Raw genomic sequence first — 27,194 nt, 5'->3', positions numbered from 1 at the left:
GAAGTTTTTAATGTGTGTTACGGGGGTGGGGGGGGGCTATTATCATGCTCAGCATTGCTCCCTTAAGAGGCAATGAATGTCTTACAGAAGAGCTTTGGGCAACTGTCTGATCCCCACGGGAGGAATGACCCTTACCCCACCAGTAAAAGGGAAGAGTCAGAACAGTCTCCATTCTTTCTTCTTTTATTTACATAAAATCTGGTATATTTGTTACCTTCGAGGAAACGGCCCACGGATGGGCTGACTCTTGTACCATTCGAATATTGAGCCATGTGAACTCAGAGCCTATTCAAAATAAACACCCTTTTAAAAATACTCTTTCCTTAAGCCCCAGGCTAGGAGTCAGGACTGCTCAGATCTGGTCCTGCCCCCGCCATGCAAAGGCCCCGCCTTTGGCCTCTCCCGTGATCTCTCTGGGCCGCTCCCTCCACTGTGAGATCTGAGTGGGCTGCACATGACGAGTCATCCGCAGGCTCCTCTCAGCGCCTTCCTCCTTCCCGTCCTCAGAGCGGCTCGGACACTGGGACACAGAGGAGGCTGGGTTCCTTTGTATGTTGTCTTTAAGTCGGTTTTCTTTTGCGAGTCTATGAAACACGGCCTGATTCTCAGTTGGTTCTTCCAGCAATTTTGTTGCTACAAATCCAGGAGTACGAAGGCTGTTCACACCACTGGAGCAGGAAAGACTCACCTAACTTTGCCAGCCTAGGACTTCAGGGGGCTTACCTTTCATTCGTCTGCATGGGGAAAACGACGACGAGTGGCCTTTGGGAAATGGCACAGTAAGTCTCGGGGCCGGTAAGTGGAGTCGGGAGGCTGGGGCACTTCCCCACTGGGATGGGAGCTCTCAGGGCACAGTGATGGCGTATGAGGCTCTGCGCTTATAGGGAACTCAGCTGCTTTCTCCAGGTCCTCAGGCACTTAAAGATCTCTGAGGCTTGGTTTTCTCATCCATAGAAATGGAGCTAAAACTATCTACATCACAGGTTTGTCATGTGAGTAGATCCGATACCTAAGTGTTCTGTGAATATTAATTTGCCTCCTGCTTAAAAATACAGGAAGGGAAAGTCCTTCAAAAAGGAGACACATTCACACAACTGCCTTGTAGCAACTGGACCTGCAGCGATTTAATTGACGTAAAAAACACAGGATTGTCACCAGAGTTGGTTGTAACGTATGAGATCTTAGTTTCTTACCCCATGACAGAGGAACGAGGGTGGGATGGTGGAGAGTTGGTTTCTACGCACTGGAGATGCAAGGGCAACCCCACGGCTTTCAAGACAAGGAAAATGGGGGCATTGTATTTAAACAATGGGGCAGACGTTAAACATCCCCTGCATTTCCCCCCGAGGAGCCCACTGATGGGAGTTGGGGCTGCAGGATGCCGTGCCAGAATGGCAGCAGCTCCCACTGGCACTTGGTCCCTCCCTGCCAAGGCCAGGCCCCTCACCTCCTCCAGAACAAGTCTCCAAGCTCTGAGGAGGGGCGGCAGGGGGACGGGGTGGGCGGTGGCACAGCTGGAAAAGACGGATGGAAATGACCCACGTGTAGACCCAAGGTGGGCCGGGAAGAGAAAGCCAAGGTGAGGACCAGAGCCATCCCTGACTTTTCCTATGGCTTGTTGGCTTCCTGATAGTTGGGTACTTGAGCCCTGAGAATCTAGCTGGGATGCTCTGGGCAAGGGGAAGGGGGTGCTCCTGAGGTCAGCCCCAGGGCCAGCAGAGGGAAGACAGGCAGCAAAACTTCCGGGCCCAGCCTCCAGCCACCCTCCCGCGGGGCTCTGGGCCCAATACTGAGAGAGTCAAAAGGAGGGAGAACACTCAAGAAAGGGGACATTAAAAAAAAAAAAAAAAAAGTCTGATCTCTACACAGCTGAGGTATTAGAGAGACGGGGCCTGGTCCCAGGGTACAGACACGCTGTGGGGGGCTTTGTTCTGGCGAATTAAGGGCCACACACGTGACCCTGGGAGTGCCAAGCAGGTCCTGCAGGTCCGAGAGGCCAACTCCGCTCCAAAGGAGTCCCCTGGCCTCGGAAGGAGGCAGCTCCTCCAGTGCCACCTTCTCGCGAAGGTGCCCCTGTCCTCGCTGCCCCACGTCAGTGCTGCCAGTCCGCAGGAGTCACACAGGGCAGCCCGAGATGCATTACACGGTCTGGGGCGGCGGCTTACTGTTTCTGGTCATACCATCCTTCCCCCCACCCCCGCCAATGCCACCGGTTCCCCGTGGTTCCTCTAGGTTCTGAGTGAGGCAAGCAGCAAAGAGGGGACGGCAGAACGCTTTATCATCAGAGGGAGTGAAGTGCAGGCAGCAACTCGGACACTTGGTCTGGACGCAGGAAAGGCCAGGCTGCCTGCCGGCTCAGGGCCTCAGTAGCGATACACCTTCAGTCTGTTGTTCTCATCCAGGCCCAGCTGCAGGAGGCCGGAACCAGCCGTTGGCTTGGGCACCGAAGAGAAGAGATGTCTGGCCACAAGGTGAAGGAAAACTCTGCAGTCAGTCAGCTGAGCACGCCTGGGGAAGGGTCACAGGCCCAACGGGGTCCTCCTTGCACCCCGAGGGCCCACACGACTTGGCAGTTACAGCAAGAAGGGATCGGGGTTGGGAGAGCAGCTAAAAAGATACGACTTGGGGTCATTCTTGTAATGTTCCAGCCACTTGCGGTGAGCCTCGATCATGTCCTGGAAGTTGGTGCTGCCCGCCTCGGGGACTTGGGAGGGGGGACGCTGCAGGAGGCGGAGCTGCTCACTGCGGGGAGGGCAGAGGAGGCAGGAGTGCCAGAGCGGGGGGGTCTTGGAGCCAGGCAAGAATGCCCCTCGGGGATGAGGAGCATCAGTTCCCGAAAGGGTGAATGCTCCTGACGGCGAGGCTCCCACATCTGCCTGTTCCCGGCCAATCTCATCTGCAAAAGCTTCCCTCTCTATCGACTCAAATACCTTGCCAGCATCAGCTCCCAAGTTGGCCAAAGGGTGAGAGGGGTTGTACTTATGGTTGGGGGCCTGCAGGGATACATCAGGGGCTACATTCGGTAAGGAATAAGATGAACGGGAAACTAATAACAGGTTTCAATAATTGCCCATCTGTCTCCCCCTACAGGGTGCCCCCTCTCACTCCAGATGTTGCTCAGTGGGCCTGGGGGAAGAAGGGAGCCGTGTGATGCAGACAGAGAGCTCAGGGCAAGAGACGAAGGCCACACACCAGGGCTGGAAGGGGCAGGGCCCCACCAGGGGCCCATTTCTCCCCAAGGTGACACAGGGCAGCTTCCTCACAGGGCTGGATCAGGTAAGGCCCGCCGGGCCCCGCTGGGACCTCATCGGTTGGGACTTTTCGCTGGCTGCGGAGGTGCACCGCAGACCCAGGCAGCTTCGTGGCCTGGGGACCTGCCTAACCGCTCTGGGTGATGTGACAAGGAGTTCTGGTCCCCTCCCAGGTCCCACCTGCCCAGGGAGCTGCAGCGAGCAGCTGAATGGTGTGGCTCCACCCTGAGCCCACAGGGAGGCTTACCTGGCAGACACATACCCCAGCCTGTTTTCCAGGGGGGCAGGGCCACTGCTGAGGAACGGGATGCCAGCTGGAAAAGTGGGAGGAAAGCGTTCAGAAATGGGCAGCGGTTCATCTGAGCCAGCCCCCTCCTGCCTTCCCCGAGAAACTGCAAAGGCACTGCCCCCCAGACAAAAACAGGAGAAGCTTCTGTGGTTGGAGGTGAGAGACAGAGGATGGCCAGGAATGGTCCTATTTATTTTATTTCTAAAACTGAAATTATTTTCAATTTGGGCCGGGATAAGGAGACGAACTTTTTCCTTCAAATAACTGTTTTTATGGCTTTTCACATTCCTTAGCAGGGTTATGAGACCAGGGGAGGCCACATACAGCCAAGGGGTCATGAACCCTGGAGTCACAGAGACATGGGGTCAAAACCCAGTCTGTTGCTCACTCCCTGGGTACCCTGGAGCATATTTTCAATACTTAACCGCTGAGTCTATCTGTAAAATGGGAATAAATATTATAACCTCAGAGGATTAATATAAGTACTAAATGAAAAACCATATATAAAATGCCTGGCCATAATATATATAACACACAAGATGGCAGCGATCGTGACACTGACAACGGTGACCTCCTAGGTTCGGCTGAGCTCTAGCATCCATCGTAAAGGCCCCATCCGGTAAACCGTCAAGACACATAGGGCCTCCAGCCACAGGGCGAGCAGCAAGGTCCTCTCAGGCACCCACCACGGAGTCAATGGGCCATGCCAAAGTCGGGGGCGAGGGGTAGGCCGAGGAGGAAGGCGGGGAGGCTGAACCCAGAACCACACATGGCCTAGAGGGAGGCTTACTTGGAAAATACTTGCGCCACTTCTCCACCAGGAAGTCGTCCACAGTCTGAGCCACAGAGGAGGAGAGTCGGGGGCCCAGCTCTGGGTCCCAGGCCCACTGGGTGGACGTGGGTGGAGCCGGGGATGAGGCTGAGACCCGGACCAGGGAGGGGTAGGAGGGAGCGGGGGTGCTCCTGGAGGCCTGGGTGGGGAGCGGTGAGGGTGTGGAGGTGAAAAGCGGCGGAGGCTGGGTGTTAAGGCTGCCCAGCACGCTGAGGACACCGTTGAGCTGGCCACTGATCCGCTGCAGGGAGCTGCTCAGGTAGTGGATCTTGTTGGGGAAAGTGGGACTCGGGGTCGGGCCGACTGAAAGGGAAGAGGCAGAGGGTGGGGCAGGACTCGGGCTCGGGGCCCTGGAATGGCCCAGGCCCAGCTGGCACTGTGCATCCTACTGGCCCACATCCCCACCCCTTCCTCCCAACAAAAGCCCCAGGGCTTCTGTGTTCCAGACAGGAAGCTGGCCGAGAGAAAGAGTATCCCCAGGGTGAGGGCCGCCACCCCTTTGTAGGCCACGGCTGCAGAGGGAGAAGAGCCTCCCCGGGGGGCTGGGGACGGCACCAGGAGGGACCCCTGTCTCACTGTGAGAACCCTGCATGATCAGAAGGCTTCCCCTGAGCCTCTGGGCCCAGTGTGCTGGGAAACCCAGAGGGCTCACTCTTGCCCAAGCATCTGCTCCAGACACTGGCCCCCGGAGGGGGCCACAGGTGCAGCCCCTCCCTACAGCCCCCACACAGGGCTGCAGGGAGGGGCTGCACCTCCGTTCCCCGTGGATACCCCACTCACTGTGAGGCAGGGGGCAGGATTCAGAACTGTCACTGCTCCCATCTTCCAGGTCGCTGAGGTCAAAGGTCACCACCTTCTTAGTGGGGGGTCTTCTCAGAGTGTCTTCATCTGAAGCCTGGTGGGTGAAGCGGCGGTAAGGACTTGCCCTGTGCTTTCTGCCCACTGCCCTCGTGACACCTGAGGACTTGGTGGGTAGGCTCTCTGGGCCCAAAGTTCTAGGAGAGGCACGTCATATAGGCTGCCTTACAGGCGAGGCTAAGAGAACTCAGCCACCGAAGATAGGGCAGTAGGGCCACCAGGACCAGGCAGACCCCAACCCTTCCCCCCCACAGTAAACACTCCCCATGGTGTCTCTCCACCTAAGCTTCCCTCCTGTTGTACCTACACCTCTGGCATCTGGGGGAAAGGCTACAAGGCCCCAGGGAAGGTAGGGAAACCTTCTAGGAGCCTCTATTCCTGACACCTGGGGCATACTTCTCCTCGGGCACCAGGGCAGGGGCCAGTCCCCTCCCAAGAACCTTCAGCAAGAGGCTCCGGGTCTGCTCAGGACCACTCAGCACAGACATCCAAAGCCCAAGATGTGTTCAACAAATTCAAAGCTGAAGCCACTGCCGTTTTCACCAGCCCAGAAGCCCTAAGCCTACTGCCAATCCTGGGCCCTGGCAGCCCAGCTGTCCCGACGCAGGACCAAAGAACCCAACCGAATCCCAGGAATAGAGGAGGGAGGCCACGGCAGAAATTGGGCTGCACCTCGTCCCAGAGAGAAGACTCCAGCTGATGCAGCTTCTCCTCCTTCTTCTTCAGCAGGTCGTGGCCTTTCCGCATGGCTGACTTCATCTCATCCAGGTGCCTGGTCTCCTGCAGCCACGAAGAAAGGGGAGGAGAAAGACGGTGACTAACCACCCAGGCAGATGCCGGAGGCCCAGCTCTGCCGTTTGTAGGCCGGCTGATCTGGGTGATCTTGAACAAATTACTGAACTCTCAGTCTGGACATTCATCTAAAAAACAGAAATACTACTTCTCATAGGGTTGTGAGGATTAGAAGAGATAGAGTATGCTACGTGCCCTCCACTATGCCCACTCCTAATAAATTCTCAAATGGGTTACTGTTAACCAAATGGTTATTATTATCACTGCTCCAACTACCAGTACTATCAGCGGCAGCAGCAGGAGGGATTCAGCAGAGCAATGACAGGGCCTGGGGGTAGCATGCAGGTGTCCCTGGGAAGGCTGCCCCTCTATCGGGACCAGCCTGTTGCCCTCTGCCGCCCCCAGCCAGACTTAGGGGCCACAGCTCACTCACCAGCTCTGAGCACCCTCAGAATTCTAAGGGACCAGGTATGATCGTCTGCCAAGACCCCCGAATGGCAGAGAGAGCTGTGATCCCACTGATAATAACCACAGCGTCTCTGCCGTTTCACTGCAAATTAGGGTCTCAGAGAAGGAAAACAGAGAAGTAACTCAAGCTTATGCCAAGTGTGCTCAAAAGATTTTCACTTCTGAGTGAAGTCTTGAGTGTGATGGAATGGCCAAGCACTGTGGAACGTCTCTCCTCTTCCCCTAGAAAATGGGAATACCACTACTACCTTGCACATCATCTATGGCTACTGTGAGGCCCAAATGACTTCCTATTAGAGAAAGCATTCCACACACTGCACTGGCACGTAAGTGTAAGGAAGCTTCCATCCTCGTGGAGATCTTATCCTGTATCTCCTGTCTGGTCTCCCTAGACTTGTCCAGTGACCCCAAGGCCCATGTGACCACTCTCGTGTAGTCCCCAGAATGATCAACTGAGGGCGAGCCCAAAGGGAGTGCCGCCGGCTGCCCCAGGCCTCCCCCGGGCTCCTGACCTCCTCCAGGTCCTTGCACATGTCCTCCAGGGCCTTGGTGCCTGGCGGGTCCTTGACCGCCTCCTGAGCGCTGGCCAGCTCGTGGCGCCAGTGCTGCTGGGCAGCCTTCAGAGCTGTCTGCCGCCTCCGCATGGAGCGCGTCTGCCGGACCAGGAACTCCTTGGCGCTGCGGAGAGCTACCCCCTCGGCAGAGAGGTAGTGCCGGGCGCTGCGGGGGGACAGGGCGGGGGGTTGGAGAGGGACGCACACTCTCTGAGAACCCCTGCTGTGGGTCACAACCACTTCCCGAGCAGATGCCCATCCTGAGCACAGACTGTGGTGCTGGGGCCGGGCAGAGCGCGGGGACATCGCCACTAAATACCCACAGAGCGCGGGGCACGGGCTGCGCTGAGTCCTCCCACCCTGACTATGAAACGGAACGTGCCTGAGGCCTCCAGAGATGGCGAGACACTCCCATCAGCCTGACCCACAAGCAGAGGTCAGCAGATGCCACAGATCACCATGGGCACCTTCTTGGCTTGTCAGAGACGATTCCTCAGGCACCCAGGGCCCCTTCCCTGAACCGAGCCCCGCTGGAGACCACCGTCACGTTTCAGTCCACCCCGGCTCTGTGACGCAGGCACTCACTTACCCCTTCCTGGCATCCTCAACGCAAAATAAGACAGGTTATTGGAACTCACCTGTCCAAGGACAAGTCGGTCTCCTCCTTGCTCTGGGAGAGGGAAAAGGATACCTCTTTAGTCTGGTTCTAGGACACACAGTAGAAAAGGCCCATTGAAGGTAACATCAGATACACTACAGGCTCCAAGGACCCCAAAGTCCCTCCTAGTGGCCCAGACACAGAAATGGTTCTGCCAGCCGCTGGACTATTCACTTACAGATATAATCTGACTGATGGAGAAGGGGACTAGCAATGATAAGAATAGGAGACTAAGGTTCTATGCAGAACAGAGCCAGGACCCCTCCAGGAGCCCAGAGTCTTCCTGGAGCCCTACCCCCTCCTGGTGCACTCTGGGAGGCCCGCCCCCTCCTGGTGCCTGGAGCCTTGCCCTAGCCCAGCCACCCTGACCCTCCCAAGGCACAGAAAAGCTCACCGTCCCAAGGGATTTCCTCAGGTCCTCAATGTGGAGATCAGGCTCAAATCGTGAGGAAGCATCACTCTCTTCCACCGCCAGCTCTTTCAGCAAGTCCTGCTTCCTCTGAGCTTTGGCCTCCAGGTCACTGTGGTGGGAGACGGGGGGGCGGGGGGAGGCAGGGTCACATGACAAAGCAGACCAGGCAGCACACTGTCAGGACTCCTGGGGGGAAGCGGGGAGAACCACCTCCATCCCTTCACTCCTGTCAAAGACCCTGGAGGCAGAGCTGGGGCATGAACAGTAGAACCAGGGACCCCCGGCTACTCACAGCCCCAACTCCCCACAAAACGCAGCCCCTCCACCTGGCCCCACCTCTGCCTGTTAACTGGGCCGTGAGTAGAAAGGGCCCATGAGCAGCAGAGGTCAGAGGGCCGGCGAGAGGCAGTAGGGGTAGCTAAGTGCAGGGGTACAGACCACCTGACATGCTTCTGCAGCCTCTGACTCTGGGCCTGCAGCAAATCCACCTGGGACTCCAGCTCCAACTTGCGGGCCTGAAGCTCCTCGAGGATTCTTCGGAGCTGCCGGTTTGACTCCAGCAGGTGGCTGTGCTCCTTCTTTGCCTCCTCCAGGTGCTGACGGGTGGCTGCGGCTTCCTGGGGGCAGGAGGAAAGAGAGACACACCCAGAGACATGGGGGGTGGGGGGCGGGGCAGGCAGGGAGCGGGCAGCACTAGACAACAGGGAAGAGCAATGGGGAGAGGATGGAACCAGGCACCCTGAAGGCCTGTGTCTGCCCTCAGCGGCAGTGTCCCCCACCGGGCCCACCCCCGGCGGCTCCTGAGCTAGTCCCACACGCTGGGGCTATTTGTGCAATAGCAGCCAACATAGTCTGGAACCCAATTCCGTGGACAGATCCGGTGAACAAAGGGGTGCGGGAGGGAAGGAAATGGAATAGGGGAGATAGAGGAGAGAGGACAGGAGAGGCGCCAAACCTCGCGCTCCAACGCAGACTGCCTCTGCACATCGAGGAGCTGCTGCTTCTCCTTCCGGGCGGCCTCCTCCTGCGGGCGAAGGAGAGGACCGGCCATTTGGCCATCTCCGGGCCCCAGGTCCTCTCCCGGGGAAGCTGACTCCAAGGTCCAGGGCCCCCGAGAACCTGTCCTCCGCCCCCGCTCCCGCACCTGGACATCCAGCTGAGCCAATCTGGCCTTGACATCCTTGGTTCTGGTTTCAAGCTCCACCTCTAAATCTTGGAGTTTCCTTTCCTGCACAGAAGTGTAGGTGGAGAGAAAGCCGTGAGCGTAGCAAGAGCACAGGCACGTGCTGAGCGGCAGGAGGGGTTTGTGACCTACCACCCCATACCGCCCGCTCCAAGCCGGGCTGGCTTCCCCCACTTGCCCCCACGGCCTCCCAGCAGAGCACCACCTCTCGTCTATTTCAGCGGGGGCGAGGAGAGGCGAAGGTGCCAACCCCGAGGCCCTGGGGCTGCTGACCTCCGCCTCTAGTCCTGGGGATGCTCCCCGGCCCAGAGAACAAAAGCGCAAGGATGCCCCAGCTTGCGCATGGCCAGCGAGAGACCCCCACCCCTGAAGCTGTCAGGCTCCGTCTGCTGCTGCTGCAGTGCCGGCCCCCAGCACTTTTCTACCCGGGGTGGAGGGGTCGGGCAGGGCGGGCCCCAAGCGACCGTCTGTCCGGGGCCCCCACCTGCTCCCGGGGCCGCCGCCGCAGGTCCTCGAGCTGCCGGTCCTGCTCCTGCCTCACTGTCTCCAACTCCCGCTCGTGGGCCCTGCGCAGGCGCTCCAGCTCTCCCGTCAGGTGGCCCAGGAGTTCGGCCCGCTGCTTCCTCTCCTGCACGGACGGTGGGGCCGCCGGTGGGAAACCACAGCCGCCCCTCCCACCCCTAAAACCACAGCCCACCCTGCAGCCTTGGGTCAGTGCCATCAGGGACCCCAACAGGCCTCTAAGGCCGGCTCTTGGAGAAGAGCAGGAGAGCACTGAGGACGGCTAGGTCCCGCCCCCAGAAAGCCTGCACCCTGGTTCTCTGCTGCTGAAACAATGCTGGTCAGACGTGCTGAGAAATCCCTGGGTGGAAGCCGGCCTCACCCACCACCCCTGCACGTACAGCCTCCGTTCCTTAAGGGAAGAGAGATCATTACTAAATTCTCACTCTTCCTCAGCAAGGGCAGAATTGGTTTGGGAAGGGAGTCAACTACATTTCACCACGATGGGCCGCTATTTCTGCCCTGGTGCAAAGAGTCTGGGATACCGGTTCCAGTTACTGGAGGAGTAGCCTAGAAACCCCGGGTAGAGGCCTGGCTCTGGGCTAAAGTCAGCCACCAGCCCTCCCCCTCGTCCACCCCCAACGTGAGCAAGCCGGCATGGGTCCACTTAAGTCACTGAACGTTCCCACCGAAGGCTGAAGTCGGGCAGATAATATCTAAATATTGGGTGGCTCTTGCCAGTCTATTTCCTGGTGTCCTGGAATTTCTATTAACCCTGGTGGCACGGTGTTGGGTGGTTAAAATTGAAGACTTTGGAGTCAGACATTCTGGCTTGAATCCTAGCTCCTCTACTTACTAGCCAGGGTGGGCTTGGGAGAGTTGCTTACACTCCCCAAGTCTCAGTTCCCTCTTTTTAAAATAGAGATAATGATAGTATGAACCCCCTAAGGGTGTCGTGAGGACTAAATGAGGTAATATACATAAAGAGCTTAGGACAGTGCGCGACACGTCGTACAAGCTCAACGCACGTCAGCTATTATTAATATGAGAGCAAAGTGCAGCCTGCTGACGGGGAGGAATCGCTCCTCACCTAATGCTTTAGTAAAAAGGCAAAACACGATCTCACCATTGCAGGGTGCCAGGAAAGAAAGCCTCCCACCATCCCTGACCACAGGTGGTCCCCTTCCCAGGCCCTCCGGCCAGCTGGGAATGACCCCGGGGTGTCTGTGACCCCGGTGTCTGTGTGTGTGTGTGTGTGTGTGTGTGTGTGTGTGTGTGTGTGTGCGCGCACGCACATGCACATGCCAGGGAACGTGGTGAAGTCACCTCAGGGTATGGGGGGTGGGGTGTGTGGGGTGTGTGTGTGTGTGTGTGTGTGTGTGAGACCCCGGGGGGTGTGTGTGTGTGTGTGCGTGTGACCCCGGAGCGTGTGTGTGTGTGTGTGCGCGCGCGTGCAAGTGCCAGGGAACGTGGTGAGGTCACCTCAGGGTGTGGGGGGTGGTGTGTGTGTGTGTGTGTGTGTGTGACCCCGGGGTGTGTGTGGGGGGTGTGTGTGTGTGTGTGTGTGTGTGCGCGCGCGCGCGCGCGTGCAAGTGCCAGGGAACGGGGTGAGCTCACCTCGGCTTCATACTGCTCCCTGGCCTCAGCCACCACCTGCTGGTGCTCCTCCTTCATCTTGTCCATCTTCCTCTCGTGCTCCCTCTCCACCTCCTGGCGCTTCTCTCTCAGGAGGCCACTGAGCTGCAGGGCAGGCGGCAGGGATGCGACATGCAGGACTGAGGCTGGGGCAGCACCCGGGGACTGAAGCACTTGAAGGGACTCATACACACATGTGACACAACCTCCCCGATGTCCCCACGTGCACACGTCAGGTGACATACACATGGCCACACCCAGCACGCCCTCCTCCTCACATATAGGGCATGGGGGTGGAGAAGCACTCGGCCTCCAGGGAGCTAAGGCATGAAAACGGACCCTGAAGTCCTGACCCCAGCTGAGCTGTCCAAAGCAAAGCAGAGGACCCCTGGGCCAGGATGGCTCGGCCGACCGTCAGAGTGTCCACGACAGGTACACAGAGTCGAAGGAGCAGACCAGCACTCACCTCTTGCTCGTACTCGAGAACGTGATAAACTTTCTGATGAGCTCTCTGCTCCGCCCGCCCAAGGCTCTCCTGCAGCTGGGCCTCCTCTTTCTGATGAGCTTCCTCCATCTTCTTCTGGAGGCTGGAGACCACCTGAGGAGGCACCCACACAGGGGAGCGTGACCCGCAGAGAGCGCTGCAGAGTGGCCACGGGGGACTCGCTTCCCAGGGTCCCAGCACCCATCCCCCCGGGGGCTGCAGGAGAGGGAGACTCCCTCCCTAGGGGACGGGGTGTGGGTGAAGGGGTCCCGCGGCTCACACCCCAGGATGCCCAGGGTCTGCCCCGCCAGCCAGGGCCACCGCGCTTCACCTCCCTGTGCTTGGCCTCCAGCGAGGAAGACAGCTGCTCCAGCTCCTCCCTGTGCTCCCTCTCCAGCGCGGCCACCGCCTGGGGCAGAGCAGAGGGCCTGTGAGGACGCAGGGCAGGCTGGCCGGGCTCTGAGCTGAGATGAGGAGAGCCAGAAGACCACCCCCCATGCCTCTCGAGCTAAGCACTCCAGGGGAACCGCAGGCACATCTTTGATTCCTCCGAAATAACTGTCCCTCAAGTCTGCACCTCGCAAACGAACGGGGACGTGAACGCCAGAGTGGAGGGGCCTTTCAGTAAGGCTCGGTCACAGCTTCCATTCCCCTGCCTCGGCCACCGGTACATAGGCAACACTCCTGCCTGTGCATGAGCACCAGGCAGGGAGGCCTGCGCGTCTCAGCACCACCTCCCAGAGCGCGTGCAGTACAATGATGTCCCCACACCCCCACGCCTCGCTGCAGACGCCCTGGGCCTGAGAGCTGAAACTCCACCCAGCACCAAAAGAAAACAAAAGTTCCATGTGGCCTATTACCTACTTCAGCCTCTTACCTAGAGACAGACCCACTGGACTGGAGGGACAGGGAGTAAGGACAAAGGAGAAAAAATTCCTCTGAGCGGGCTAGCCTCTCGCTCTGAGGCAGGGGAGGAAAGGAGAGAAACGCGAGGTCCTCACAGCTGCCCCTCAGGGACAAGGACAAGGCCGCTTTGTCTCAAGAGCTCTGGTCTGGTTTAAGTTCTTTCAGTCATGAATCTTCCCAAATGCACAGGCCAGGTCCACACGGGCCCAGACAGCCGGCCGGACATCTCGTTGCCCATCCACACAGACACCCGTTCTCCACCTGGCTCCCCACCCTGCGCCCCAAGGCTGGCGCTTCCTCTTCCGCAGCGCTCAGCTCCTCCCCAGGCAGCCCAGGATCACATTGGGGTGGGGAGGGGGGCGCTCACGTCTTTCCTCTCCCCTTCTAGCTGCTCCCTCAGCTGCTGCAAGGCCTTCTCCTTCTCCATGTTCAGGGCGGCCTGCTCTCTCTTCTCCGAAGCCTCCATGTCTTCCCTGAGACGCTCCAGCGTCTGCCTGTTTCTCTCTTCCAAGCTGGCCCTCTCAGCCTTCTGTAGAGACTCCAGCTCTTCTCGCAGCCTCTGCAGGGAAGCCTCGTGCTCGGCCCTGGGCAGACAAGCGGGTGGGGATGGGCCTGGGCACTGGGGGAGGCGGGGGTGGACCTCCAGGGGGCCGGGCAGCCCACAGCCCGCACTCACCTGATTTGGTCCTCATCCGCTTCCACGCTGCACTGCACCTGGGCGCAGAGCCGGGACAGCCTCTGGCCTTCCTGCTCTCTCACCAGGCTCTCCTCTCCCTCGGTGGCTCTCTGCAGCTGCTCCGTCAGGGAACTGTGAAGCAAAGGAAAGGCAAGTTTGTTGGCGGGACCACAAGGCCTTCCCTCTTTTAGGCATAACCCCTGGCTCTCGGCCTCCAAAAGCCCGTAGCCTGCCTGTGAAGCTTCCTAAGTCTTTTTTTTTTTTTTTAATTTATTTTTTATTCATTATTTATTTTTGGCTGCCTTGGGTCTTTGTTGCTGTGCGCGGGCTTTCTCTAGTTGCAGCAAGCGGGGGCTACTTTTCGTTGCAGTGCGCGGGCTTCTCATTGTGGTGGCTTCTCTTGTTGCAGAGCACGGGCTCTAGACATGCAGGCTTCAGTAGTTGTGGCACGTGGGCTCAGTGGTTGTGGTGCACGGGCTTAGTTGTTCCACGGCATGTGGGATCTTCCCGGACCAGGGCTCAAACCTGTGTCCCCTGCATCGGCAGGCGGATTCTTAACCACTGCACCACCAGGGAAGTCCGAAGCTTCCTAAGTCTTAAAGACGAGTCTAACCTTAGCCTCTGGGTCCTGCTGCCTCCCTCTAACACCTCCCCAGGTTAGAGGGGCTATGAACCACCTGCTCTTTGCAGCCGGAAGTAGATTACAGGCTCCATGATCCCAGCACAGCATTTCTGCCAAAGGCTCCCCTCGGCCTCCAGGTTCACCTTGGTGGCGTTCACTCAAGGTGGGATCCAGTCTGACTCCAGCCCAGCTCTGGCCACAGCAGATGAGCCACCCCCTCTAAACCCCACTACACTCTTCCCTGCCTCTTGGCCTTTGTTCATGCTGGTTCCCCCGTCTAGAATCCCCTTTCCTACCTGATGAACCCATGTTCCTTGTTCAACACCCAGCTCCCTCCTCTCAGAGAAGTCTTTCAAGTTCATCAATTACCTTTCTGCTCCCAACACACTTTATATGAGGACCTTTCTTAAGCATGCCGCTCGGTGCCATGCATCACACTGCACCATAATTAATTAATCTTTTGTATGTGTGTTTTCCTTACAAGCCTGGGAGCTTCTCCAGAGAAAGAGTCTTGTCTTAAAACCTGTTTTATCCTAAGTGCCAAACACAGTAACAGATATCACGTAGGTACTCAGTGCATGTTTGCTGAATTTGAACAGCATCAACCAGGCCTAAACTATAAGCAAGCTTTGATTATCTAGGAGGGGTATCTTACTTGCAGACTAACGATAGTACCCTTCTCATCCCAAGCAGACAACCCTCCTGCGGCCCCCACGTGACCAGGGGCTGTGTGCTGTGCACGATTCAGAAGACAATTTCTTTGAAAAGCTTCTGGAGTGAATTCCAAAGCCAGAAAAGATTTAGGTTCATTTCCTATTTTAAGTTATCAGCACCACTGCTCTCTTCCATGATGACAGAAAATTTGAGTGAAGTAAAAATCCTTCCTTCTAGATTCCCCAGAAACCCTTTCTCTTCATCCCGTGGCCAAATGTTACACGTAGCACCGCAGAACGGCAGAGCTGAAAGGGTCTTTAGAGGTTAAGTCCTGCATTTTACAACTCTCTCTTCATCTTACAACTAACTCAATCTCCTTGTTTTGTAACTAAAGAAACTGAGAGTTAGCCCGTCTGCCTTACTGCCTGCTTTCTCATTCGAGAAATATTTGCTGCAAGGTCAGCTGGGGTTTCCAGAAATTTCTACCAAGTGGCAGTTTCCCAGCAAAGAGGAGGCGCCACCGCTCAGAAAGGCTCACACGTAAACAGAAACAGGGTTCTCGTGATAAACTACTTGGAAGACAGCCAGGCAAGGCACTGCCCACAGAGAAACCACTTAGTCAAGACCGCTGACACTGTACTGATTTCGACTGAAAGCATTTACAATCAAGAGCCGTCATTTATTGAGCAACTACTGTGTTTCAGGCCCTGAGTCGGACACTTTTGGCGGCTGGTTTTCACCACGACTTAAGAGGTCTCTGGGAGGCCCCCTCTGCAGTTGGGGGGTTTGGGGAGGGACAAAAGGCACAGTCAGCCCAGCTGAGGGTGACTGGGAAGAGAGAGGAGCCTGGTAGGTGGGCAGGGAGACACCACGGGGATTTCCTCCCAGGCACTGTCTCTCAAGGTAAGCTGAGTTGCACCCTGTTTGGGTGGGCCCCCGCCCCAAGTTTCAGTTGGCTGGAAGAGGAAGATGCTGTGGGAAGATCTGTCCTCTGGGATGCACTCTGGCTGGGGATCCAGGAGGGGTGACATAAGGATGGACCCAGGGTCAGTCGATCCTGTGTTGGGCTAATGAGAGAGACTGTCCCCAACCCTCTGGGTAGTTGGGTGTTGGCTTTGTTAGTTTCTCTAAATTAAGCATAAATATTTTTATAAGTCTTTGCTACATATGATAGAAAAATAGCAAGTCTCTAGCACTTTCGGATGTTCTGTCCAAGAGGACAAGATTTAGCCTTTAGTTTAAGTGCTAAGTAAGTGAAATATATTAACATCTTTTTGTAGCACCTTTCCCATCCTGGGACTGTGACAGAGATTGCTTACTACCCTTCTCAGTATCCATTCTCCCATTTTTCTTTACTAAGAGAACCCTGATTTTTTTTCTATCAGGTACAGAGGACCAGCTGACTGACTACATTTCCCAGTTAGCCTTTGCAACCAGGGGTAGCCAGCCAGACATAAGTGGAAATTATTGGGTAAAGTTTCCAGGAAAACTCCTTTAAAGAATAAGCAGAAGTTATTGGGTAAAGTTTCCAGGAAAGTGCCTTCAAAGGGACTGAATGAGCTAGAAGGTGCCCCTAATCTTCCTGCCTGGAGCACAGACACGATGGCTGGAGATCCAGCAGCTATACTGGACTGTAAAGAGACCCTGAGAGTAAAACCCAGCACTAAAGATGGCAGAGACATGAAAGGAGACCAGGGACCTGGTGACTCTGTGTAGCCATCATGCCAGCCCTGAACTGCCTCTTCCTATAAAAATGAAACTCCAGCACACATACACACAATCCTGTACACGTGGGCCCAGCCCAGGCTTCCATGTCGCCTTTGTCTAGGGCCTCGCAGACAGCTACTCAAAGAGTAGGAACCCAAATAGAAACTTCTGGGTCCGAGAGCACCTCGCGTGGTCCCTCCCAATCTCAGCGGGTCCCAACAGGGCCCTGACTCCCGAGAGAGGACGATGTAGTTGTTCTCCGGAGACAAACCGCCTGGGTTAACCCGGGCTCTGCTGCCTACGAGCCTCCATACCTGGGACGAGCTACTTAACCTTTCTGTGCCTCAGTTTCTTCGTCTATATTATAGATGCTACAAAACAGAATTGATGACGACACCTCATAAGGGCCATTCCGAGGACTGAACAAATTAATAGACATAAAGCATATGGATCAGTGTAATCTCTCAAAAAATATTAGCTACCCTCATCATGATCACGCCTCCCAAGTCCTCCCCAAAAAGAGGAAAGGCACGAGCCCTGGCCAGGGAGCCCACCCCTCCACACGGGCCACTGGGGAGCAGTCCTGGAGGGGCCCCGGGCATCCCCGTGGCTGCCAGGGTGGGAGGAGGGTGTCCCTGCACAGCTGGGGCAGCTGGACTGGGGTCGGGGCGGGACCTGAGCGCCTTCTCTTTCTGCCGGTGAAGCCGCAGGGTCTCCGCCGCCTCCTCCTCCTGCCACAGCTTCTCCTGCAGCCGCGGCATCTTCTCTCGCTTGGACTCCAGGAGCCCCCTCTGCTCTTGCTCGAGTCCTTGGGCCACCGCCTCTTCCGAGGCCTTCAGTGCAGCCTCTGAGAGCTGCTCTGGGGGAGCCGCAGGCTCTGTAGATCGCCTGCCAAGGGTGGAAGCAGCATTTCACTAGGTTTACTATCCACCCACCTTTCGGCACTAGGATTTATACAGATACAGAACAGCACATACGGAACCCTAACAGAGGGCCCAGGGTCAGGAATCGTAAGTGCAAATCACTGTACCCAAGGGCGGGCAGCAAGGCTGCCCTCTTGAAGACACAGGCAGCATTCGTTCTATAGGACAAGCCCCACGGTGGCTGTCAAAGGCCCCGAGAGCCTGGGGATGAGGGTGCCCGTAGGAGGCTCTCAGGGCGTCTGGTGGCTTGTGGCCTGAGTGAACACCCAAGCTGTGGCTCAACGGCTGGCGGCAGCAGGAAGAGAGCAGAGCTCTGCCCCTCATGGGCTCCTCCCCAGTGGCTCATGGCCCTGTTTCCGACTCCCTACCAGGGCTCTCCCTGCTACTTGAGGCTCAAGGCCAGCAGTTTGGGAAGTCCCCAGAGGTTGCTCTCTGACTCTCAAACTGAACAGAGGCCAGTGTGTATGAGCCAGCGGGAGAAGCAGCAGCAGCTGCTGCTAGGAGTTCGCTGCTAGAACTCCTAGCCCTGAGACCTAGAACAGTCCATGGAGGCCCAGGAATGGGAAACCGTCCTCCCCACTCTGCCAAGGGAGCCGGGCAGGAGACCCTTCCCTAAGCCAAAGACAGGAGCAAGAGCACAGCCAGATGCCAGGCTCCATATCTCCCCGATGATGCCACAACTTCATCTGCTTAGAGTGAATTCACTGTTTGGAAATGTGTAAAAGAAATTCTAACCTGGATGCATAAGGCGGGTGGTAAGATAAGGAACACTGGTATCGGTTAAAGAGATGTCTATAATGAAGGCTGTTATGTTGCTTATATTCTGGTTCTTAAAGGAGATACCCAAAGAGAAACCCCAAGAACATTTTAAGCAACGAAAGCATAAGCGGGATAAAGTGTTTTGCCTCCCAGAGCGGCTTTCCTAAAGGCCAGGACATGCTGGCATTCCCAGGTCCCTAAATCTTACATCAGAAATTGGTCTGGCCACCCAACCACCATCTTCTCCCACGGTGCTCCAGCTGCGGCAGGCCTGGCACGGTGGCCCAGTGGACCCCAACGGCATATGGGCGTGGTCCAATCAAGGACAAGAGGGGCCAGAGCCCAAGAGGGGAGCCAGTCCCCCGTCCACCGCTGGGGATGTAAAACTCCCTCCTCCCTCAGCTCCCACACTGCAGGAGACAGAAGGCAGCGGGCGGGCGGGATCAAATTAGAAGAGCAGAAGTAAACAAGGGCTCTGGAATTCCATTTCAGCCCCTTGAGGCCAGAGAGAGAAGGAAGACACAAAAGGCTTCTGCTATCTCTGAAATATCATTAAGATCTTTCCTAAAATCATGACTCAGACCAGAAGCAGTCTTGAGTCCTGCCTTCAGTTCTCTTCTGCTCCCAAGCCCGTCTCCCCGCTTCCAATTCCCAGCTTCCTCTCAGTCCCCTGTCCCAGCCCGACTGATGCAGATGTAAGACGTGGCCGCCACCTCCTCTGAGAATACCGCCCTCGGAAAGAGCCTCCCCCCGCAGCTCTCAGCCTCATCAACCCTCCAACTCATTTCCAGCCTGAGCTGAAATCATCTTTTTTCCCTGAGATGGTACCTTTTAATGTCTCTCTCCCCTGTGGGCTACGTAGCTGTGTGGAGCCCTGGGGACAGATGCTGCGGAGAGATGGGGCGTCAGCCGGCGTGCCCGTGTGTGCCCAGGCTGCACGCACCACTGAGCCTGCCTGCACGTCTGGCACACAGGCAAATGGGGCTGCTTTTCAGTGGGCCTCTCCTCTGTGTCCCTGTTTTAAAGATCGAGAGTCCCAAACTCCCAGCTTAGGTCCGAGGCGGTCAAACAGTGAGCCTGAAAGATCTATGAGATAACTGGGCAGTTGAAGACTCCAGAGGAAGAGGCAGGTCCGATTTCTAGGCCACTCCTCAGGTATCAGCATCAGTGAGACACAGTTTGCAACAGTTAGTGGCCAAGAAGAGGCTCAGTCAGAGCGTCGTCCTTTCAGACGGGCCACTGAGTTACTCTGAGCCGTATGAGGGAAAGCAAAGAGAGAAGGCGGGCAGGGAGGGAGGAGAGGGAGGCGGATATGATACCCATGGCCCTGAAATGGCCAGGGTACCACTAAAACTCAGATCACTATCAGGGATCTTGTCTCCGCTCACTTTCAACCCAGTTGTTTTCATTCATTTACCCTCTCTCTATACACACCTCATGAAAGATGCTGGGATGACAAACGGAAGGGTATCCTTGTTTCCCAGACCCAGGCCTCTGGCCACAAAGCACGCAGAGCGGTGGCTGCTTGCTAGCCCTCCCTGCACTCCCTGACCTGCCCTTTGCTCTGAACTCCTCCTGATTCAGCTTGACAATATCTATGCAGGAGACAGGCTCTACTAATCATGCTTTTTATTTTCTGTATTTCATGATGTTATGGCATCTGAAAAAGCTGGCTGGTCAAGGAGAGGGTGCCCCCTCCCAGATCAGCCAATCCTTAGAGACAGCAAAGGGAGTATGTCTTTCACATGCAAACCAACCAATCCCTACACCCCCTACCATCTCCTGATCTATTTCCCACGCCCAAAATCACCCAGGGCCAGGCACCAGGTAACTAGAGACCAGGCCCAGAGCCCTCCAAAATTATTCAAACTTTCCACCCCTCCACTCGCTCAGGGTACTTACCCTGTCTCGCCCATTGCTTCCCACGAGAACCCCAATGAAGACTCTGGGTTATGCTCTTCCTTTTCGCCTCTTCGGCCTCCTGGCCAACTCTGGTCCTTCCCCACGTGGCCCCACCCGGCGTGGCATGCCCTCTTCTCTCTGGAAATATAAGGAACAAATTCTTCTTTCAGTGGCATGGGCCTCTCTGTGTTGTCACTCAGTCACCTTCATAAATGAAAATCCCATGGATACAAATGAGGCACAGACACAGAGCCACTCCCCACGAATCCCAGAAAATCAATCCATTCTTAACGTAGCTGTAAAGATCAATAACAAGGAAGTTATGGAGCCTGAGAAGACTTAGGAAAGGAACAGCAGACATTTCCTAAGGGCGCTGTGTAAACTGAAACTGTGTGGTCCAGGAGAGAGCCCCCCAGCAGGGGCAGCCTCACTGGGATGGGAGGAGAAACACAAAGGAAGGGGACTCATCAGCCCAGGCAGCCAGGAGGAGCCTCACTGGCCAGCTTCTCTGCCAGAAGCCCTGGGAAAATGCCCTCTGACCTCTGCCCAGAGGGTCCTGCTTCTGAACCCCACTCACCTCCTGTCCTCATCAAAAGCACCCTGATCTGGCTGCCCACAGCCACCCAGGGGACCTGGGAAAGCTATGTCATTCCTCAGGGGCAGAGCTGTCACTGTGGGATATATCACCACCTGAAAAACGGGCTACCCCTTCCCTACATCACTCCTGCGGCGCTACAGCGATGACAGGAGATCGTGCACTCACGTGCCCCGCCAGCTCTCGGTGACGCTTCCTGTGAGTAATCAGGGCATGAACCTGTCTCTGCCCAACAGTCAGCCCGAATCCTGAGGACGCTTCATCCTCTTGTACTGCTCAGCTCACAGACAGGAAAACCTGTATCACCCTGACACCCGTTTCTCTCCATGCAGAGAAAAGGCACGGTGGCTACAGAGCAAGAGTCAGAAGTCGACGGCTCGGGCGACTAGAGGGCTCGGGTCCTAATTCTGCAGCCGACTGGCGACGTGACCTTGGGCAAATCACTTCACCTCCCTGAACCTCAGGTTCCTGATCTCTAAAAGCGGTGAGAAAGGGGAGGAGAGCGGAAAGGTTTCTAAGTTTTAGACGTGCTTGGTGCAAGAGCACAGCTGAGCTTGGAACCCAGGCACTAAAGATATATACTGTGTCCTGGATAATTCCATTCATATGAAGCTAGAGAACTGGAAAAACGAATCTATGGGACAGAAGCTAGAATAGCGGTGACCTAGGGCAGGTGGACTGAGAGGAAAGGGGCCTGAGGAAACTTTCAGGAGGGATGGAAATGTTCTGCTAATGATCTGGGTGGTTGTGATATGGTGCACACGTATGTAAACACTCACTGACTTGGACATTTCAGATGTATGTACTTCCGTGTATATAAATGCCTCAATAATTTTCTCAAAGAAAAACATGCTTGGTAGAGGGGAAAACACGCTTTACCAGGTTTCTGCTAATGACCCAGGAGATACCCTCCCCCCTCCCCCTCGCTTCCAGCCTCGTACCCCACGTGCTGACCAGGGGAGCCCCGGGGCTGCTTAGGGGTCAAGGTTGCACGCAGAACCAAGGGTTCGCTCACTCTCCCCCCACTCCACTCCTTGAGCCGGAGCCAGAGCATCCCCTCCCCACCATCCAAGACCAGATGGGCACTGAAGCAATCCACACACAGTGCAGGGCAGTGACAGACGTGAAGACTGGCCCTTACGCCTCTGGCGAGACTGGCAGGGTGGGGCCGACCGCCATCTTCTCCTTGGGCCCCTCGGCCTCATCCTGCCCAGGGCCCGGCCCCTCAGCCTGGGAGCACTGCTCCTCGCCCCTCTCGTGGGCGGCAGGTGGGCTTGGGATCTCCTCCCTTGACAGCAACAAGGAAGCAACTGTGTTAAAGCCAGAGGAAGGTGAGAGGCTCCAGGTGTACCCCATTCAGGGTCAAAGGTCTGTGATGGGGACAAAGGAGGCAGCGGCCCTGGCAAGACCTGTGGTTTCCCTATCTCAGGTCTCAGATCCCAGCTCCCCTCCCTGCCTCTCCCCGAGCAGTTTACACTGAAGGACCAGATATTCGCGTCCCAGGTGGGATGCAGAATGGTTATGGCACCCAGGAGAGGCTCTGCACACAGCAGAGTTCCGCGGATGCTGCCAACTAAACACGGCTGCTACGCAGCCTCCCCCAGTGACTCATTCCAACCAGATGAGCTCTAAGACCAGCGTCTTTCTCTTGCCAGGGGAACAAACTAGCAAGTCTACACCGGCTCTGGAGCAGGCTAGGGAGTGAAGGTCCTTTCAGCTGGCCTCAGGGAAGCCCTGGGCCCCGCACCCAGCAGGGCTCCCCACAGGCTTGCTGAGTGACTAGCAGTGGGATGCCTGCTGGGAAGGAGGGGGCTGGCAGGTGGGGACCGGGGGAAATGGCCCCCCTGGCAGGAACAGCCTAGTCCAGGGTGACAGCAGTCTCTGCCCCGGCCCCTGGCAGGAGGGCAGCTGGGTCAGAAGACATACTTGCTAGTTCCAGAGTTTCTAAGCTCCCCTAATCAGACTGTGCACCCCGACTTTAGCTGTAGGCCAAGGACGAGGAAGAGGCAGATTTCCTAACTCTCCAGCTTGTGTGAAACACTCAGCAGAAATGTCTGTGGCGGATGCTTAGGCTGCAACCCCGCCCCCTGCTCTCCCCACCTCTCCAAGCCCGCCACGCCCACCCTGGGAGGCTTCCAGCCCACCCTTACCTCTGCAGGGAACCAGGGGGCGTGGGGCTGCCTGCAGAGCCCTCCCCAGGCTCCTCTGCCCCCTTCTGTTCCAGCTGCTCCTCCAGGGGCTGCGGGGGCCCTTCATCCGTGGCCTGGCTGTGAAGGGGACTCTGGAGCCGCTCCCCATGCAGAAGAGGAGGAGATAACCTGGGCAGAGCAGCAGAGTCAGGACCTCCACTCGGACAGCGGCAGGAGAACTGGGGAGTGGAGTATGGGGACCGAGGTCCATGCCTCCTGCGGGCTGGACCTCAGCCGGGGCCCCACCTCCATGGAGAGCCCATGGAGGCCAAAGCAGCCAGAAAAGCAGGACGAAGGAACTCCCTCCGGAGCTCTCCCTTTGCCTGGACTACACTCAGCCTTCCCAGGTCCCTGGGCTGCATTTGCTTGGCCCAGGAGTGAGAGCTGGGCACACTCACAGGTGTATGCATTCCTGCCATCACTGGGGCTGGGGAGAGTGTGTGTGTGTGTGTTGGGGGCGGGGGGTGATGATGGAAGAACTGAGCAGAAAAGAGGGAGAAAAAGAGAAGCCAGACTCCAACGGTCAGACTATAGGCAATGCAGGAAGCTGCAGCTTCAAGTAAGAATGCTGATAGCTTTTCAGGGTCCAAAGAGTATCACGACCACCCGCTTCCCCTTCCAGGGTGGCAGCCCTTCTCTTATCATGGGCTCAGGCCTGAGAAGCTGGAAGCTCCTGTCTCTCAATCTCTCTCTCTCTCTCTCTCTCTCTCTCTCTCTCACTCTCTCTCTCTCTCTCTCTCTCACTCACACACACACACACACACAGCCACGGCCATTTCTGATGTGGTAAGACCTGGCTCGGAGCTCTGAGCTGCACTACCGACCCTCTAACATGGTCCCCCGGACCTCGAGCAGGCTATCCAGCCCTGGCCCACGAGCAGGGACACACAAGGCTTCATCCAATCTGATGAAAAGGACAGAGCCTTGTCCCCACAATGGTGCTATGGGCACAAAGTACTCCCATATGCTCCAGCAGTACCTCCCACTCCTGACTTGGTTTGCGTACACACACACATACGCACACGCACATGCACACGCACACACGCAGACTTTGCAAGGCCATCCAGTCAGTTCACCATCTGCCTTCAGGCAGGAGCACACTGAGGTACGTAGACCAAAGCCAGGAATTCTGCCCAAGTCCACGCCATCCCAAAGTCCCTGAGGGTGGCCTCCCACGCACTATACCTCTCCGAGCCTCTGGACTTCTTGCTCTGCAGCTCATCTTGGCTGGACTGGCTGGCATCCTTGTCTTCTCTCCCCAACCTCTGGGCCTGTAGGCAAGTAGCAGTGGAAAGTGTATACTTTGGGGGTTGGGGGGTCTGCATTGGGTCCTTTAATCCTCCAACTGACTCTCATGCCAGGAGGAAGCACTGAGAGGTGGCTCTTGGTGAGTGAGGACCACTCGGGATGCAGAAGAGAAGGTCGCCTACTGCACAGTGAAGGCCCTGGGGCTTTGGCTAAGCCCCCAGGCTCACAGCTGCTCCCAGGGCCAGCCTTGCTGGCCTGGGGAGGATGAGTCAGACACTAAAGCCACCGCAGGCAGAGGCAGAGGCTGAAGCAGAACACATAAGAAAAAGAAAATCCTGCCTTCTGCAGTTGGAAACCCTTCACTGCCAGTTGTACAAAGCGGAGCCATCCATGAACACCCCAGATCCACAGAGGCCCCAGACCACCAGTGCCAGTGATAATCGGGGACGCTCAAATTAAGCGAACAAGACTGGGCACAGCAGACAAGCGCGTCAAAGAGGAAGGACCCTGGAGACATGGAGACTTGGTGAAATGACAGAGAGCTGTACTCCAGACGAGAAGGGCACTGTGTGGGCACCTGAAGGGAGGAAGACGGGGCGCTCCTCTGCTCCCCCAACACCCAGGTCCCATCAGTAGACAATGATGCCCCCTTCCTAGTCAGGGATTTTACCAGCCAGGCAGCGCAAAACAAAAAAGAAAGCCAACCCCAAATCTCATTTTAAAGCTTAGGCGTCTAGGCAAATTTAGCAAGCTGGTGAAAAAGGACTATTCTTGATGCATTCACATATTTTCTGCAGGGGTGAGGTCACGCGGGGAGAGTAGGGCAGTCAGCCTGGACTCACCCCTCTGTTCTAGCACCTCCTCCACTACGAAACGGGATAGCAAACCAGCGCTCACAGGGCTTCTGGTGAAGATTAAATGAGATCACGTACAGAAAGCCCGACTCCGGCCCAAAAGAAGGCATAATGCCACAAGTACGAGCTCTCCTCATACCCCCTCTCCTCTTCCCCAGCCTGAGGAAAAACAAAACACAGAAGAAACCAGCTTTGCCAGTGCCAGTCCCCATCCTAGGACCTGCACTCCTTCTGTCACACTGACAGGAGCCCTGTCTGTTCCGGGACACGAGGGTTAACAGGAGACGTGGGGCAGGAGACAGACAGCTCACTCCATCTTCCCCAGTAGGGCTCCGGCCGGGCTGGCACACCTCCGTGTCCCCAGCCCCATGCCCCCAGCCCCTCACACCTCTCCACTGGCAGCCTCAGCCCCGGCAGCTGTGGCTGACTCTGCCATCTGGATGGGTCTGAACTATAAGCCAGCTCCCCCAGATTACATGAAAAATAGCAATGCTGCCTGGGAGTGCCTCCTGGTGCCCGCAGCAGAAGGGCTCCCTGCCAGCGCTGCCACTCCTAATCGCATCAGCCGGGCAGAGACCGCAGACAATGGCGGGGCGGGCCGCCCTTCTCCCACCCCACCTCCTTCCCTTCCAGAGCTCAACTCACAACTTGTCTTCCCTACAATTCACAACGAGCTCAGCAGACAGCTCCCCCTCTCTTTTCAAGGAAAAACAAAAACAAAAACAATCACACAGGCCAATCTATTTCACAGACTAAAATACAAGATGGGTAACAAAGTGCAGTGATTGTAATTAATATCGGCGGACGGAGCCCTGAATCAGAAAGGACAAACTACAGACAAGGCCTGTCTATTTCCTTCTTATTTCACCTTCCATATTTCTGCTAGAAACTCAACTAGCCCCCAGCTACAGAATAAGGGACACCTTGGGTAAGTACGCAGACAGAGGTATTTTGAGCAGAGTTTTTACCTGCTCCCTAGACATTTTTGCCCGAGAAAGGGAGTCAAAGGAACCAGACAAAGAAATCAGGCATATCGGCACTCTTCAGAAAGGGGAGACACAAGCACATTCTAAGCCTCCGGCCTAAGACTGCTCGAAACACCACTTCCCCAACCTAAACTTAGCTCCGGGGTTTTGTTTTTTGTTTATGATGCAGTCCTCAGTTTAATAAATCCCAGTAAGTCACAGTGCATTCATAAAGCAGAATGCTATGCAACCAATAAGAGGAGTAGGGCAGACCTGAAATAGCACAGAAATCAGTTAAGGGTCTATTCTCGAATTTGAAGAGCATATTGCCAAGCAGTTTTTAATAGCACAGTTCTAATTTCTGTAGGGAAAAAAAAAGATTAACAAATAGAAAATAAATACATGCTTATATGTGTACAGAAAATTGTCCGGAAAGGCACATGAAAAATGTTAATGGAAACTAACAGTCCCTACCTGCGGGAGGGAGTAAGGCTGCAGGAAGTAGAAGACTTTGACCTTCTGTATTATTTGAAATAACTTTATGGTCATTTTTTGTAACCTATTATAAAATTCATCATGTTTGTAATTCATTATAATCATTATCTTGACCGTGGTGGTGATTTGAAAGGTGTATACATATGGTAAAACTTATCAAATGGTACCATTTATATGTGTCCAGTTTATTTATGTCAATTGGATCTCAATAAAGATGCACAAAAAATGTTTAAGTGAACAAAAATTAATTTAGCTCAGTTCTAAGCTTCTGTGCTGGCCCTGGCCTTGGGAGAGATCCAGAGAATATGGAAAACGGACAAGTGCCCCCCGGAAAGACAAAGGGGACTGTACCTATGGTTCTATCCGTCCCACAAAGAGGCTGCTTCTTGTCCCTCCAGCTCTACCTCCCTGCTCAGCCCCTCCGTGCCCTGAAGTGAGGGGCAGACACAATCCCGCAAAGGGCTCCACGCGGTCAGCCAACCTGAGCGCCCAGTGCTGCCCCACGCTGGTCATGAGATACAGCTTAGGGCCCCCTCTGCCAGGGCGGCTGCCAGAGGGTGCTCATGAGAACCAAATGCAAGCCAGGCCCTGCTACTGCTTTATACCAAGTGGCATGGCCCAAAAAGAGGCTGCTCGCCTCATGAGGTCTTAGGCAGGACCTAGAAATCTGTCTTCTTTAAAGCCCCCCAAGTATTCTAATGCTGGCCAGATTCTGGAGACGGAGCAATGGAAATTCACCTTGCCCGGCCTACTCAGCAAGGTGTCTCTCAAATCACCTGCTC

The 27,194-nt window shown here is 56.0% G+C and overlaps 1 protein-coding gene and 1 long non-coding RNA gene across 20 annotated transcripts in view; one reads left to right on the top strand and one right to left on the bottom strand.

The window, feature by feature from the left end:
• Positions 1-370: 370 nt before the first annotated feature.
• LOC137230908 (uncharacterized) lies at positions 371-6,254 on the top strand. Of its 3 annotated transcripts, none has more exons than XR_010946303.1 (6): positions 371-549; positions 623-779; positions 2,403-2,471; positions 3,091-3,276; positions 5,202-5,285; positions 5,960-6,254. It is a non-coding gene; the product is annotated as an uncharacterized lncRNA (long non-coding RNA). The 3 variants fall into 3 exon arrangements; XR_010946302.1 differs by having other exon boundaries at positions 372-549; positions 5,957-6,254; XR_010946304.1 differs by lacking the exon at positions 5,202-5,285 and having other exon boundaries at positions 378-549; positions 5,957-6,254.
• The window catches only part of CEP164 (centrosomal protein 164), a 70,712-nt gene continuing 44,617 nt past the window's right edge, over positions 1,100-27,194 (bottom strand). For 8 of the 17 annotated variants that reach the window (XM_067751134.1, XM_067751145.1, XM_067751137.1 and 5 more), the window contains 23 exons: positions 24,036-24,121; positions 22,812-22,979; positions 21,803-21,949; positions 20,067-20,204; positions 17,158-17,370; positions 13,500-13,631; positions 13,191-13,407; positions 12,249-12,326; positions 11,900-12,031; positions 11,416-11,538; positions 9,782-9,925; positions 9,259-9,342; positions 9,070-9,138; positions 8,553-8,731; positions 8,097-8,223; positions 7,683-7,750; positions 7,003-7,210; positions 5,903-6,010; positions 5,153-5,267; positions 4,331-4,675; positions 3,499-3,565; positions 2,620-2,742; positions 1,100-2,460 (listed from right to left, as the gene is read on the bottom strand). In XM_067751134.1, the coding sequence (XP_067607235.1) occupies positions 2,364-2,460; positions 2,620-2,742; positions 3,499-3,565; positions 4,331-4,675; positions 5,153-5,267; positions 5,903-6,010; positions 7,003-7,210; positions 7,683-7,750; positions 8,097-8,223; positions 8,553-8,731; positions 9,070-9,138; positions 9,259-9,342; positions 9,782-9,925; positions 11,416-11,538; positions 11,900-12,031; positions 12,249-12,326; positions 13,191-13,407; positions 13,500-13,631; positions 17,158-17,370; positions 20,067-20,204; positions 21,803-21,949; positions 22,812-22,979; positions 24,036-24,121 (3,168 nt within the window). In that variant the 3' untranslated portion in view covers positions 1,100-2,363. The other 9 variants (XM_067751149.1, XM_067751151.1, XM_067751138.1 and 6 more) reach the window with 8 other exon arrangements.

The sequence above is a fragment of the Pseudorca crassidens genome, chromosome 9 (genome assembly GCF_039906515.1).
Source record: "Pseudorca crassidens isolate mPseCra1 chromosome 9, mPseCra1.hap1, whole genome shotgun sequence".
In the NCBI taxonomy this organism is placed as follows: Eukaryota; Metazoa; Chordata; class Mammalia; order Artiodactyla; family Delphinidae; genus Pseudorca; species Pseudorca crassidens.
The sequence above is the reverse complement of the archived record's forward strand: the minus strand, read 5'-3'. Positions and strand labels throughout refer to the sequence as shown.